This window comes from Arvicanthis niloticus, chromosome 11 (assembly GCF_011762505.2).
Source record: "Arvicanthis niloticus isolate mArvNil1 chromosome 11, mArvNil1.pat.X, whole genome shotgun sequence".
Classification (NCBI taxonomy): Eukaryota; Metazoa; Chordata; class Mammalia; order Rodentia; family Muridae; genus Arvicanthis; species Arvicanthis niloticus.
The window spans coordinates 544,285-560,366 of NC_047668.1; the positions used below are offsets into that span (position 1 = coordinate 544,285).

The 16,082-nt window shown below is 39.1% G+C and overlaps 1 protein-coding gene across 2 annotated transcripts in view; it reads right to left on the reverse strand.

Annotated features, from left to right (window-relative positions):
• Atl1 (atlastin GTPase 1) overlaps nucleotides 1-16,082 on the reverse strand; it is a 76,021-nt gene that overhangs the window by 6,305 nt on the left and 53,634 nt on the right. For both annotated transcript variants that reach the window (XM_034514004.2, XM_034514005.2), the window contains exons 8-12: nucleotides 10,970-11,062; nucleotides 9,718-9,856; nucleotides 3,050-3,177; nucleotides 2,090-2,146; nucleotides 1,548-1,619 (exon numbers count right to left, since the gene is read on the reverse strand). In XM_034514004.2, coding sequence (XP_034369895.1) covers nucleotides 1,548-1,619; nucleotides 2,090-2,146; nucleotides 3,050-3,177; nucleotides 9,718-9,856; nucleotides 10,970-11,062 — 489 coding nt within the window. The remainder of the gene's footprint in view (nucleotides 1-1,547; nucleotides 1,620-2,089; nucleotides 2,147-3,049; nucleotides 3,178-9,717; nucleotides 9,857-10,969; nucleotides 11,063-16,082) is intronic.

Below are 16,082 nucleotides of genomic sequence, written 5' to 3' on the forward strand. Positions count from 1 at the left end.
AAAAAAGATGAAAAGACATGACTCAACATAATTGCCAACTATTTGTTCTTAGAATGAATACAAAGTGTTTATATTTCAGTTCCCCTGGAAGTCAAATTATACTGAAGTAATTTTGACCAATAAAGTTTAATTTAAAATAATCAAATATAAAACTATTGAACTATGAAGTATATTTTTCTTAGCATTTGCACTGGTTTACTTTGAATGGAGCCAAGTAAATATTTCCTTAGACTGAGTAGAAGCACATTAAATGTTCTTGAACTATACTTTCAAGTTTTTAAAAAGTTACAAGGTAGGCTGGGGAGATGACTCAGTGGGTAGAAATAATTGCTTATGCAAGCAAGAGAACCTGAGGTCAAATCCCAACAACCATGTAAGAAAACAACCAAACAACCAACTAGAGACCTGGTTCCAGCTGCACATGCCTGTAGCCCAGCACTGAGCAGGGAAGAGGCAGTCCTATCAGCTCACTGTCCCAGCTGCACATGCCTGTAGCCCAGCACTGAGCAGGGAAGAGGCAGTCCTATCAGCTCACTGTCCCAGCTTAGTTTCTAGTTCAACGTGAGACTTTCTTCACGGAATACTGTAGTGAGCAACAGGAAATTACTCAGCAGGTTTTACTGACTTTCACATGTGCGTGGGCACCGACTGCCACATACATGCATATACATAAAGCATTACAAAGGGATTTTTTTGGTTAACCATGTCCTTAACTTTGGTTACAATTTTAATATTGACAATACATCTGATTATTCTTTAATTATATACCATGTTTCTCTTAATTGTAAGGTTCCACCAATTTTAGACATCACTTTGATCTTACATTTTTAGGAGAAAATAATACTTCTCAAATTAGTTAAAACTAAAATGAGAATATATACTACATACAAATATTGGTTCTTGGTTGATTTTTGTTTCCTACATGTTTAAAGAGAAATATTAAGCCTGTAGAATTAAATATGCACAGTGGAGAGAGAAGCATATTATTGTTAGTCACTAACTCTTCCAATGTGGCAATCTGGCCAAATAAAATGTAAGAATATTTTGTTAGGAGAAAACTCTTTTTTAAATGTTTTAAAAACTGTTCATTGTGACTGGGTGTTGGTGGTACTTGCCTTTAATTCCAGCACTCAGGAGGCAGAGGCAGGTGGATCTCTATGCATTTGAGACCAGCCTGGTCTACAGAGTGAGTTCTAGAATAGCCAGGGATTCACAAAGAAAACCTGTTTAGAAACCAAACCAAACCAACCAAAACCTGTGCATTGTATGTGTGGACTTTCCTTTTGCTACATATATCTCAGGCTAGGCTTGAACACATTGCATAGGCCAGACTGGCTTCATCTGTGTGGCAATTCTTCTGTCTCAGCTTCCCATGCCCATTATGTAAGGTTTTGTTTTTAAAGTATATTAGGAATACATGACATGTGATACATACATACATACATACTGACTAAAGTTACCTCTTTGCATATATACACAGTGTGATGTGACATTAAAGAAAGGGTTCAAAGATAAAATACTATTTTTTTAAAATCCTGAGCTCTTACCTCTTCCATCTTCTTGTTGTATGTGTCCTTGGCAGTTGCAACAGCTGCTAAATTGTTAGCTTCTGCTGTGGCCTTTGGACAAAGTACATGTTATAATGTAAAGTGGAGTCATAAGCATCAGATCATCACATGCAAGAAATGTAGCTGGATCAACCATCAAGGAACTGAAACAAGTATTTCTACTGAATATTTAAATTATTATTAACTTTTAAAGATGCATAAAACCTAGATTTTTACTTAATAAGCCATAATGCTAAATGACTTCATTTGGATAACGTTTTCTCTTAAAAGTATATTAGTATTATCTCAATAACAGTGGTGGGAATCAGTGCACCAGCCAGAACATGATGAGTCTGTTTCTAAACTGGTTCAGTATAAAGAAGAGGGGAAGCCTTTGGAACAAAATGGATCTCAATCTAAGTAAATCTGTTGTGTGGGATGTTCTGGTGGAAACATGGACAGGTGGTTAGGCAAGTGGTCAGAAAACCTTGGCTTCAGAGACAAGTATGTTCTCAGTACCATGACTCCCAGCAAACCCATACCTGTAACATGGACTTGGGATGTGGCAATTCTTCACCTTGGTAGATCTTTATGTATGCCTGGAACAAAACAACCAAGGAGAGCCTCAGGCCAGCAGTTCCATCAACATTTCTCCTCTTAGGTTGTCTTGACAGCTTAAAATATTTTTAGGAAGTGTGCTTTCTTGCTTTGCTTTTTTAGTTAAGGCTGTTCGATCCTTCTGCACTGCCCTCTCACTTGTACCCACACGCCAATGATGCCCTTCCTCAGAAAGACTCCATTCCTCTCCCTTCAGGCTTTCCTCAAACCTCCCTTTTCTGAGCCCGTGCCCTTCTATCAGCAGAAGCTCACAGGGCTGACCTGCTCAGGGTTCATGAATCTCTGAATCCAAAACGTAAGTCTGGCTACAGGGTTAGACCAGAAATTCAGAGAAAGACACTGTTCAAAGTGATAAAGGAAAACAGATCACACAAAGAGGCATTTTAGATGGTAAAATACCAATTTTAAAATTGACATTTGATCTTGAAGCACTTCACAAATCAAGCTAATGTCTTCATTAAATATATGAATTAAATATATGCACCAAAGGGCATTTTGGTGTCAAGAGGTAAATATAAATTTAAAGTAATTCTCTTAAAAATTCCAATGGTACAGTTAACAGTTTGGAAGAATATTTTTCAGGAAGAAAATATAGTTGCTTTTGGACAATCTTAAAGGTGAAATTCAGCACAAGGAGACTCTGGGAAGCACCCCCATAAAGGTTTGTTCAACTCTTTGAAACATTTTCATTTTGAGTATAGTTCCTTCCTCAAAAAAGATTTTTATTTCCTTACAAAGTGATATCTCTTAGGTGTGTCATAATTTTCCAAGGGCTCTTAATGGGGACCTTATGTGTTTGCCCATAGAATTTTTGTGTGAAGGACGTGTATTCCAGTATATGGCAGGGGAAGCATGCAAAAGAGCTCTAGAACTGAGAACAGTACCTTGAAGTACTCCAGCAGACCTCGGCAGGTGATTTTATTCCCATTAATCTCTTTAATATCTAGGCTCTCAGGACTCAGGAGCCACGGAATCAGTATCTTCAAGTTTTTGATGAATTCATCATCTATTTCTACAATTAAGGAAAGGAAATTCACCATTATTTTAAAAATCCAGTCCAATCTTCCATGCCTTAGAATAACCCTCTTTTCCCTGCCTCCATTGCCCTGGCCCCAGTGGCAGTGCTGCCACTCACTTTCCCATAACTTAGCGACTCTGGAGACCTGCTACTAGGAAGTCATTCTTTTTGCCACACCTCCACTCCAATTACATGACTCATATCTATAAAGTATTTCTTGGCATTAATTGTTAAATATATTTTATACTCCATTTATGTAAGTGTTTCATGCAGTCTGGGATCTTTGGGGTCTGACTTATGAGAGGCTCAAAAGGGGGAAGGCTGGGTGTGGTGTGTGCACCTATAATTCCAACTACTTGTGTAGCTGGGGCAGAATCATTTGAGTCCTGGTGTTAAGGTCAGGCCTGGTTAATAACAAGCTCAGGCCCTGCCCCCAGGGTCTCACTATGCATGTCTATGATTTGCAGGCATCTCCTCATCTCTGTCTCCTAGATGCTTACCTTAGAGATGTATGTTACCACACCTATTTGGGATGGGGTTGAGGGGTGTGTATTTTAGATGTGATTGTATGTAGCCCAAGACTGGTCTCCAACTTGTTATGCATTCAAGGCTGGCTCTGAACTCCTCTTTCCAACTCCTAACTTCTGGGTTTGTAAGTATGTGCATCATAGGCAGCTGAGACCATTACTGCTAACAAAAAAGTATGAGGCAGATAATTCATGGCATGTAGTACACTGACTTCGAAAACTGTCCCACATTCTCCTACATTTCCTGTGCCTGTATTAGAAGTATAGAAAGCTGGGCAACCTGCAGATCAGCAGTCTTCATTATTTATCTGTTCTTAGCTGTAGTTCAAGCTTAATATACAGACTTAGTAAAGCTACAGAATTTAGATGGTCAGATAAGTCCTATACATGGAAAATTTTGTAAGTCATTTTAAATACATGGAATAATGTGCATACTATGTATAAGATGTATGACCAGTGAAATGTTTAGTATAACATATCTAGAATATACCAGTTCTTCTTAAATGTCTACATAATAATAAAGTTTTCTTCTTATAAAATCACATATACATAATTTCTTCCCAAACATTTTCTTATGAAATTAGAATGGGATTAAAATATACCTATGTCTACTAAACCAGAAAACTGTTGCTAAAGCAACTAGTATATTTTGGCATGGCGTGCTCTGAAGACAATTGTTAGACATCGCTACTTTGCCTGAAAGAATTGCTAACAATTCTGAGTCCAGAAAATAACATATGAATAATAGACACAAGTGATGACCTCTTACAGATATTAGATGACCACAGTAAATTCACAATCTTGAACCTTCTTAGATAAGTTCAGATTATTTTGCAGAGGGCTCTGTAAGTGTTCAGTAGATCTGTGGACAAACACTCAAGACAATCGTGCATTTTCATAATTTCTTCAGGAAGTTTTGCCTCAAGAGAGAGCGAAGGGCATCCAGGGGCTGGGCCAATGTGGTAGTTACCTTAATTACCAAATATACACTTCACAATGTATGCTTTATAAATAACTCCACAGAGAAAGTGCATTAGCATAGGATTTGGTCATAAACTAACAAAGAAAGGTAATTTCTCAAGAGTACCTGCCAAGTCATTAGAAATATCCTTTTCTCCTTATAAGAAATTATATAGCATTTGACTCTGAAATCTAACTGCTGCTAAGGAAGCTGTGGTTGCCTGGTCGTTCTATATAACTCCTTGCTAATTAAAAGACTAGGATGGTAGCAGAAGAATTTAATTCAGTAAAAGCTAGTCGAATGTTTTATGAATGAAACATGACTTAACAGTTTTGACCTCTGGTTTCAAGTATGGAAAGTCCATTTATAGCAGTTAAATTTCATCATAATATTTTTAAGAACACTGGAAATACAGTTACTGTGTAAATGTACCACATTTTCTCTATCCATTCTTCTGTTGAGGGACATCTAGGTTGTTTCCAATTACTGTCTGATGAATAGATCACTAATGAACATGCAAATCCTGGATCTTATAATGTGATGATTTCTAGCTTGGATGTCCTGTGGGATAACCATGGTATTTTTCAGAGGCCTGGCATCTCTAGCAAAAACAAATGTCTAGTAAAGATGCTATTAAAGATGTTAATAGTTGGAATGCTTTGTAGAACAGTGGACAAATTATTAGCATTGATGATGAGCTAGAAAGTTATTTCTGCTTGTGAAATAGCATGGGGGAATCTACTACCAAAGAATAAAATTTTCATAATCATTTGTATCCAGAAGACATTTGTTTTTGCTAGAGATGCCAACCTTCTGAAAAATACCATGGTTACCCCAGCTAGAAAAATTACAATGAAAATTTCAGGTTAATGGATGGAACTAGAAAAAAAATCATCCAAGTGATGAGGAAACATAGACCCAGAAAGACAAGTGTAGTATACATTTGCTTATATATGGATATTAGCTTCTAGGACAAATGATGACCAAGCTACAGTCCAAGCTACAATCTGGAGGAACAGACAGATCTCCCTAGGAAACAGAAAGAGAATAGATAAGTTGCAAATAGATGGGCAAGGGATTGGAATGGGGTGATCAAGTGTAAAGAGAAGGGAAGTCAGAGAGGCAGAAAAAATTAAGGGCTACTGGAGAGGGAGTATGGAGACCTAAGACAGCAGAAGCACACTGCTGAGAACAATACCCACATCATAAGCTGGTCAACATAGAACTTTCACCTCCACATGTTAGTGTCTTAGGTACAGGAAGGTATTCTGCAAAATACCAGGCCAGACACAGACCCTTTGGTCTACAATGATGTCCTGCCTGCAAGATAGGCTAGGGCCACCACCAACCAACATCTGATTTGACTGAAGGCCTATACCTGACACTGCTTGGTTGACCAAAAACATGATACTAGATATCCCAGGGACCTAGGGTAAAAACCAAGTACTACTGTTCTAAAAATATTAAAAACAAAAACAAAAAAAAAAACAGACAAACAACAAAACAGCAATGGCTCTTAACGATATTCTGTTATATTCTTATTTATTTATATCTTACTTAGCCATCATCAGAGAAGCTTCCCCCTGCAGCAAATGGAAAGAAATACAGACATCCACAGCCAGACATTATACAGAGAACAAGAGACCTTGGAACAGTCAGCTCTAAATAGGAGCTCTCCACCAAATTCCTCCCCTCAGAGCCCAAGGGACCCATGGAAGAGGAGGCAGAAAGACTGCAAGAGCCAGAGAAAATGGAAAAACACCAAGAAAATAAGGCCCTCTAAATCAACATGACTGAAACACATATGAATTCACAGAGATGGAGGCCACACACACATGGCCTGCATGTGTCACACTAGCTGGGGTCCTAGAGCCCTAAAAAGGAAAAAGAGTGAACATTTGCCCCCATCCCTAACCCAGAAGCCATCTCCAATTGATAACTACTTGCAAATAAAAATTTAGTTTCCTCCAAGGGAGTCTCACTGGAGAAGCAAACTACTCTTAAGGGCATGCCCAGCTATAGATGTCCAGCAGAAAATGGACTCAAGGGCATCTTTGGAGGTTCCCTGTCTCATAATGTCATGACGGGACTCTTCCTTTTTAAAAAAATAATTCTTATTTTAATTTATGTATTTTCTTCTATCCTTTTACCTCATAAGTCCTCTGTGTATATATTAGGAGACCCCTGAGTGTGTGAACAGGTGGGGTTCTGTTTTACCTCATAAGTCCTCTGTGTATATATTAGGAGACCCCTGAGTGTGTGAACAGGTGGGGTTCTGTTTTACCTCATAAGTCCTCTGTGTATATATTAGGAGACCCCTGAGTGTGTGAACAGGTAGGTTTCTGTTTCTTGTGTTTTCTCTTGGGCTCTTTTCCTTCTATTTGTTTGTCTTATCCAATTCTGATGTGTTAGTTTGGGTTTTAGCTTATATTTTATTTCACTGTCACCCCATAGAAGCCTATTTATTTTCTAATGAGAGACAGAAAGGGGGTGGATGGGAAGGGAGGTAGGGAAGAGCTGGGAGAAAAAGAGGGAAGAGAAGCCATAAACAGAATATATTATGTGAGAAAAAATTTATTTTCAATAAAAGAAAAATAGATTCTGAGATTGAAAAATACTGTAGATAACAGGTTTTCAAAACTGCCAAAGAAACCACTTAAATAAAGTAGGATATTTGTGTATACAAGGTAGATTCAGTAGCAATCCTATAATGTATATAAGCCTCATTAAAACAAAAACTTCAGGGTAACTGAGCCATTTTCAGTTCTCTTTTTCCCAGGACTAACTCGTTTGCAAATTCTCAGTTGGCAGATGGTTTTAGTCAACTGCATCGGCCAATGTCTACATGGACATATAGATGCAAATGGATAGAGAACAAATTATTACAAAGTAGGTGTGTACATCTGTGAGATTTTTCTTTCCTAACCCTTCCTGAGCTTAGGCACTGAAAGCAGACGCATGAGGCCCCAGCTGCTTGCTACTGTAACAGAACAGACTAGTGGGCTTCTTTCTTCCCAATTGGAACCTTTGTTCAGGCTTATTCCTCCACCCCATACCCCCTACTTCTGTTTATGGCTCCTAACTCTAGAGAAGAATAACAGGCTTTATAGAAGCCTGCTCTTTATGTACTTTATTCAAGACACACTGAAACCTTTAGTAATTTCATAACAGTAAGAGGACTGTGTGTCCACTAGTGGGTTAAAAGTGAGAAGCAACAGTGAGATTACAGGCTTTTGACATCTGCATGTTAGTATGATGTGCCCACTGCTGTCTGCTGTTATAAAGAAACAAAAAAAGAGGAAGATTCTGTAAAAGTAACTTTTATTTTATTGTCTTGGTTAGGCTTTTCTTCCAACCACATTGGGCGCCAAATGTAAAAGTAATTATTATTTGCCTGAAGAGAACTGTCTCCAAAGCTTACTGCCTCAGTCTGCTAACCTAGGTCTAGTCCTGAAAGCTTCTAGACTCTTATCTACAATCTTATCTAGCCATAGAATGTTTTCAGTTTACTGAAAGAGAGTTACTGCTGAGTAAGAGAACCCCTTCTTAGTTCTTTCTGAGCTCTGGCTGGCTCAACTCAGCTGTTCTGGCTCAAACTTCTCTCCAAGCTGACTGATTCAGTCTGGCTTCTCTCTCTTAGCCTCTCCTGAATTGCTTTGCTTGGCCTCATACTAACTTTGGCAATATGTTCTAATTTTCTGGCTCCTTTTTATTCTCTGGCTCATTCTGTCTTTATCTCTCTTCAATCTGTCATTGAAAGCTGGTAAAACTTCCTCCTTTTTTCCCCTCTCTTCTATCTCTCTGTGTTGCCCCTTAAATAGCTTCCCTTTTCTCTCTCTTCTCATGAGAGTTGGGCATATCTCATTCTGTCAAATCTTTCTCTGATTTGTCACTTTGTCTGCCACTCAATTAGACATGACTTTCAAACATGGATGCTTCCTCCTAAAAACTAATATTACCTTCATTGTTTGGGATTAAAGGTATGTACTAAGGACATGTCTGTATCCCAACTGGACGGATTAAAGGTGTTGCTACAGGCTGAGCTACACCACAACTAGAACAGAATTTTTCAGTAAATAACACAATCTTGGGGTTCATAATGTGATCAAATATCCAGCAACAAGATTCTTAGGTTTACAAAAGCAATGCTGGTGGCTCAGAAATTTAGAATTTTGATTATTATATCGATGGCCAATGTTAAAGATAAAAGTGTCAGATAATCCTATGGGTGCAAGAGAAAATATTTTTGATGATCAAATCTGCTAGTTTCTAAAAACTGATACAAGATATGTTGCCAATTTTAAAATCCCTTTGACAATAACTGTGCTAAACAAACAAACAAAAAAAAGTAATTTCACTGTCTCGCCTTGTGCAATGCAAAAAAGTCATAATAAAGACAAGAAAGCTTAAATTCCAGTGTGTTCAATGATAGGCTCACAAGTCAAAAAGTCAAAACTACCTCAAACTACCTCAAATGAACTACAAAGCAAATGTCTAAAGACAGTGCCTTGCCTCTCTAAGGAATGTGAAAATCCGTTTCTGAAGACCCTACCTCTACTCCCATGCCTTTCAAACATGAGTCAACCTCTGTTAGCATGCTGTAGAAGATATTAGCTGAAAAACACTTAGTGCTTACTCTTTTGTTTTACAGACATTGTTCCTATATAGAGAAGACTTCGAGTTAAATTCTTCAGTAACCTAAAGAGTCTAGATTCATTTCATTACTGAATTCAGTGTTTGCTTTCAGTTCTTAAATATGTATTTCAACAAATGAAACATCCCAAAACACAGATATTTTCCCACTTTAATATAAATAAAAGAGCTAAGTGCATAAGGAAGCAATTTTCAAAGCATAGAAATGAGAGGTGAGGGTGCTGTCTGCTGGTGGAGGCAGGGTTGGGTCTGTGTTCACATTCAGGACCATATGGCACCAAGCCCAGTTCTCTTCATCCACCTCAGTAGTGTATAAGCTAAACCACAAGCCAGCAGAGTCGATTCTATGATCTGATAAACAATGCAAACGTATTCATTAAGAGGCTGACAAACCTTTTAGTTTTCCATCAAAGTTTGGGTTCGTAGCTACTTTTAAACCAGGATGAGGTAGAAGAAAACAGGAAATGTTGGTAAAACAGGAATGGATATGCTTCCTGACATTCTGTAGCTCTTCATGCTGGTTCCCTGAGACCTGCAGAAATCATTCTGAAGTTAAAAGTTTCTTGGGACAAAAACCAAACAAAGGATTTCTGTAGCATCCTATACTTGCTCTGCCTGTCTGCTTCCATAATGATAAAAACAGCATGATGTGGCTATACAGACTATACAGCCATATCTACATGTAGCAAATGCTTAGTTCAATTAAGAAGCTTCTGTCTTCCTACAAAACAACAGTCATGTCTATCGCAGCAATGGTCCAGTCTCTGGTATAAATTCCTGTCATAGTTCTCTGTCTACTGCTATGACAAACACCACGACCAAAAGCACCTTTGGGAAGAAGAGGATTATTTCCACTTCACTTTATATTCCATCACCAAGGGGAGTCAGGCCATGATCTCAAGGCAGAAGTGAGGGCTGAAGCAGAGGCCATGGAGGAGTGCTCCTTACTGGCTTGCTCCTTATGGCTTGCTCAGCCTGCTTTCTTGTACAATCAGAGCCACCTGTCCAGGGGTGACACCACCCACAGTGGGCTAGGCCCTCCCACATCAATCATCAAGAACCCCTTCTCCCTATGCTGGACAGACTTTCTTACAGGCCAGTTTGATGGAGGCATTTTCTCAGTTGAAATTCTCTCTTCCCAGGTGACTCTAGCTTAGATAAAGTTGACCAAACAACACCCCGCAAATCAACAAAACAAACAAAACTAAGCTGCTCAACACTTAAATTCCTGGCAGGCATCTGAATGGCTAGGTATTTCATACAACCCTAAATATTCACAGTCCATCTTAGACATGTGTTTAACAGTCTGTAGAAACCACAGAATGAAACACTTATCTAAACTGCCAGGAAAAGTGAGTCTAGATCTTTACACTGTAGTCTTGTACTGTTTTGAGTCTTCAAGATAAAAATTTTGCCTTTAGAAACAAGTTAGTGTTTTATTGTAACTACTAAAAAAGTATTTGTATCAAATCATTGACAATACTTATACAATTCTATGGGTTATTACAAACCTACCTTGGGTTGTTTATACAGATACTATGAGGGGCAGGTGAAACTGTGGCTCCTGAGTAGTCAGGAAGTCATCTAACAGAGATACTCTGGCTTAGTTCAGGGGATATGGCATGTACGTAAACAACTAACCAACCTTGAGGCGTTTTTCCAAGAACTTGGCACCACCATCAGCTCCATATGAAAATTCGTATGGGAAACTCCAGTCTCGAACAAGAAATATCAGACTCTGAAAGCATAAGAAAGGGTAGGTGAGAGTATTTGGAGGCTGCAGCCCTCTGCCTTTTACTGGAGCCAATCACATTACTGCATCATGACTTATCATACTGTAGCATTCAAAGCGAATACCAGTTTCTCAGCAGTCCATATGACATCATTTTGCTTCCTCTCTGTATGAACAGCAAGCTGCCTCAGAACTCTAGGATGAATGCATCCCACTGAGATGTGAGATAGTCACAACCCACCATTAAGCTGGCTGAATGGAGCTATGATTAGGTTTTGTCTGATGTGTTCCTATGAGTCTCTGTCTCTGTCTTTCTCTCCCTCTCACCCTCTCTCTTTCTGTTTCTTTTTTTTTTATGCTACAGCAGAATATATAAGATACCAGACTGCTTTTTAAAAATTAATACTTTTGAGACAATTTCACTATGTAGTCCAGGCTAGTGTTGAATTCACTGTGTAGACCAGGCTGTCCCTGAACTCAACAACAATCCTCTGTCAAGCATACTCTAAGTACTGGCTGGTTTTGTGTGTCAATTTGACACAAGCTGGAGCTATCACAGAGAAAGGAGTCTCGCTTGAGGAAATGCCTCCATGAGATCCAGCTGTAAGGCATTTTATCAATTAGTGATTGATGAAGGGTGGGAGGGCCCACTGTGGGTGGTGCCATCCCTGGGCTGGTAGTCCTGGGTTCCATAAGAAAGCTTGCTGAGCAGGCCAGGGGAAGCAAGCTAGTAAATAGCATTCCTTCATGGCTTCTGCATCAGCTCCTGCCTCCAAGCTCCTAGCCTGTGTGAGTTCCTGTCCTGACTTCCTTTGGTGATGAACAGCAATGTGGAAGTGTAAGCTGAATAAACCCTTTCCTCCCCAACTTGCTTCTTGATCATGATGTTTTGTGCAGGAATAGAAACCCTGACTAAGACACTATATCGGCTTTTATCTTTTTGTTTTCTTCTTAAAAGTTTCTTTTTGAACTTTTTGGGTATGTGTATCTATGCATATGTGTGTAGAGGTCAGAGGACAACTGGTGGCAGTTGGTTCTTTTTTTCTACTATGTGAGTTCTAGGGACTAAACTCAGGTATAAGCCTTAGCAGCAAGCATCCCTACCTCTACCACCTTGCCAGCCCTCTACCAGCTTTTTTTCTAAACTGAATTATTTTATTATTTTATATAACTGATAACATTCATTTTTTTATCACAAAAGTACAAAGTCCAAAGAAGAAAATTTAAAATGTATTCCAAATCTCAAAAGCAACCACAGCTAACAAGTAGTAGGTCAAGGAAAAAAGAAAGACAAGTCTATTTGTTTTAAAGACAATATCTTAATGACACAACCAAAGTGAAAACATTACAATAAAATATAATTGAAATTGAATATCTACAGACATAGGATGGCAGTAAAGACAGTAATGAGCTCCAAGTAACTGATTTTTCACTTCACTAGAAGTTCACAAGTTGTATGTTCACTTTAAAGTCTTCTGTGTTAAAATATGTTCTATACAGAAAACCGCATATAATGGAATGGCTTAACATATTTTCAGAGACTGAGCACTCCATGTAATCAGCACCTAGATGGACAAACAATGTCTGCTGTTCCACGAGCCCTAACCCCTGCTTCCTCCCCTCACCCCTGCTTAATGGACATCACTATTTTGACTTTGATTTGAGAAATCATAGGTTAGTTTTGCTTGTCTTCATCCAACATTACATTTGTGAAACTGACCATGCTGTTGCATAGCTTTATCGTTCATAGTCATCACTGCACAGCATTCCATTATGTGAGTAACTGTTTATTTGTCCTGCTGTAGATGACCAAAGTTGGTTAGCCTAGGTATCTGTTTTTAAGAATATTTTTGACCCTTCACTTCTTGCCATGAAAAACATTAGCCTTTTCATACTTCCTCTTATCTTTCCTTCTGTCTCCTATTTATTTTTAAGTAAGAACTTTGAAATAACAATAAAAGAAGTTGAGTATAAATAATTAAAGTACAATAAACACATGTAGCTCTATCAATGTTACCAGTATATGGAATATGTCAGTACATGTGTTGATGTCCATATAAAATACTTAAAGGATCTAATTCTGGAAAGCTAATACTACATCTATGTGCACATCATATAAAATATGTGAAATTAATCATATCCTCTGAAGGAAAAACTGATTGAGAATCAGTGGTCGATAAATATCTGAACTAGTCTTTGATGTGTTTAATCAATCAATTTCAGTTTTAATTTCTGTTTCAAGTAGAGAAAAAGACTACCAAATACTTTGAGACCCTATAAACAACAGCTTGCTTCCATCAACAGCTTGTGATAGCCAGCCCATCAGCAAGACTCATTCTGTGAGAAAACAAACTGATGACCTTGTTTTGTGGGTTACAGAAACAAGAATGGGTAGTGTTGGTCTTACAGTGTCTGTTCTGTTGAAGCATGCTGTGTGGTTCAAGGTTGAGGAACAGGCTGACCCCAGCCACAGTGAGTTCCCTGAACCTGACTTGATGGAAGGCTCTCAATGCTTCTCAATGCTTTCACCATTTCTCTCTCTGTCTATCTCTGTCTCTCTGTCTCTGTCTCTCTTTCTTATGTTGTTTTTTTTTTTTAAAGACAGGATCTCACTATGTAGCCTTGGCTGGCTTAGAACCCAATATGTAGGTAGACCAGGTGGCCTTGAATTCATAGAAACCTGCCTGGCTCTGCCTCCTAAGGCCTGCAGGTTTTAAAGGCATTTCCCCACCACACCTGGCCTAACCATGTTTTCCACCTGAGGGTTTAACTAGACTAGCTGGATCAGAGACAGTGACTGCTACTGTGGACAGTGCATTATCTATTAAAATACTGAAGAAGTCCATTTCTATCTCCTGGAGCTACATAAAATTTCTTAAAACACAGCTCTGGACCAAGATTTAAATTCAACTTCCACAGCCTCTGAGCCAGCTGTTTTAAGCAGACTTGGGTCAGTGTGGCACTGCCTTTGCTATGAGACCCTTCAAGAGAGAAGCTTATTTAGAGGTTATCAGAGAGGAAAGAACTCCACAAAAAGCATGTCTGGTGGAGAGAAACTGAGCAGAGAGAATACAGGGTGGTGAGTTCCAGAGAGCAAGATGAACTGAGGGGCAGTATTCTAGAGTCAGTGAATTTAAGACTTTGATTTTGAACTCAATAGGTTTCCTTATATGAAAATTATGTACAAATCTTCATGTATGTACTCTGACCATTAGTGGACAATGTTGATTATCAGTCATTGTTTGTCTGAGGAGTTTCATGTAACTGGTACTCTAGGATAAAAAAAGCAAATTACAAAGCTGCTGTCCTTAAGATCTACAGGTTAACTAATGAGATGGGATATGATCATTAAAATACAAAATCACAAGTTATAGTTCAACAAGGGCTAGGGATAAGGAGCAGGAAGAGAAGATGGTGGCTGGATTCAAGGCTTCAGACCCATGGCCTGGACAGAGATTAGCTCTGCACTGTCAAGGTATGTCTAAGCAGAATTAAGCTTACAAAGTACTCAAATTGGCCACTTCCTCATTGGATAAAAAGAGAAAGAAACTGAGAAGTAATAGCCCTACCACAGTGAGCACCAACCTGTATAATGTATAAAATCGGATTCTGCACTGGGCCTGGCACAGAACAAGCATTGGCAGTTGTCATCTTTGTCTAGCAGTTACATTCCATAACCTAAATGTGGAAACCAAGAGAACTCTGGCCTGAACCTTGACCTAACTCTGTTGCCAGATGCCTAACTCTAATTCATGAAGCTCTGGGATCACTCTGCTCTCTGGACAGAACCTAGGTAGGGTGGGTGGCTCTCCCAGGTAGCTGTCCTTCCCTGTGGTCTCATCACACACCAATCCCTCCCCACCCCTAGCAGGCAGACTGTAGCCTCTTTTTCTCAGTGAGGTCAGGTATTTTTCTGGTATTATTTGGCAGCTCCAATCAGCACAGATTTTTGCCCAAGAATGTTTTGTTTCAAAGTGGCTTGCAAAATTCCCTGGAAGTGATTCAAGCCAACTAATTGTGCCATGTATTTCCTTACTACACACACACACACACACACACACACACACACACACACACACACACACACAAGCAAGCAACTTTCAGCCTCACTGAAAGCTCACTGGGACTGACTGGATCATGATTATGTCTCCACTCAGATGAGTGTGAAAAAAACTTTTATCTCCCAGAGAGGATTAATTTCTGTTCTGATGTCAAAAGCACTGGTGGGATTTGAGAACATGAAAATGGTTAATAAAGGCATTGTGGGGGGGAGCAGCTCAGGAAAGAGTACTTACTTGTGTGTAAGGTCCTGGATTCGATTTAAAAGAGAGAGAGAGAACTCTAGAAAAGACTATGAAAAGGTAATTGAGAAAATAAAGTACTAACACTGAGCAGATGAGTAGTAAGAGACTAAATGTCAACAGTCCTTCCTCAACTGCACATCTGAGAAAGAATCAAGGCCTCTGAGAGTGAGGGAAGTTCATGCCCAGGAAAGCTTTTTCTTTTTAAGGACTTACCGCCTCTACTTTTCCTATTACAAGTAAACTTGAACTTACTGAGCACCTGTTCATAGACACAGAACTCCTTCTCTGGTACTGGAACCCTCCCTACTGTAGATGCTGTCTGTTGGGTATGCACAGTGGCTGAAACAGACCTTAGCCATACTGTGCATGACCTGGACAGTTCAGCTTCCTTTTCTTCACAGTGACTATGAGTTAAGATGGTATGATGCCGGAATGATTTTAATTCAAGTGTTTCTGTGAAGGATGCTTTACATCCATCACCAAGGCTATGGTCGTCATCTCTTCTCTAAAAGCTTCACTGCCACAATTCTGCCAGCACTTCCCACCTGCCTCAAGTCACCAGGCTCAGAAAGGCCTAGAAGTCAGCAATATCATGGCCACTATTTAGTTTAAGACAGCTATGTAAGTTTTGTAGACTGGCTACTAAACACATCTGCCATATAGACATGCATCAGTATATACAACACTGGCCTGAGTAAATCGTGAGACTGTTAATCAGGTGG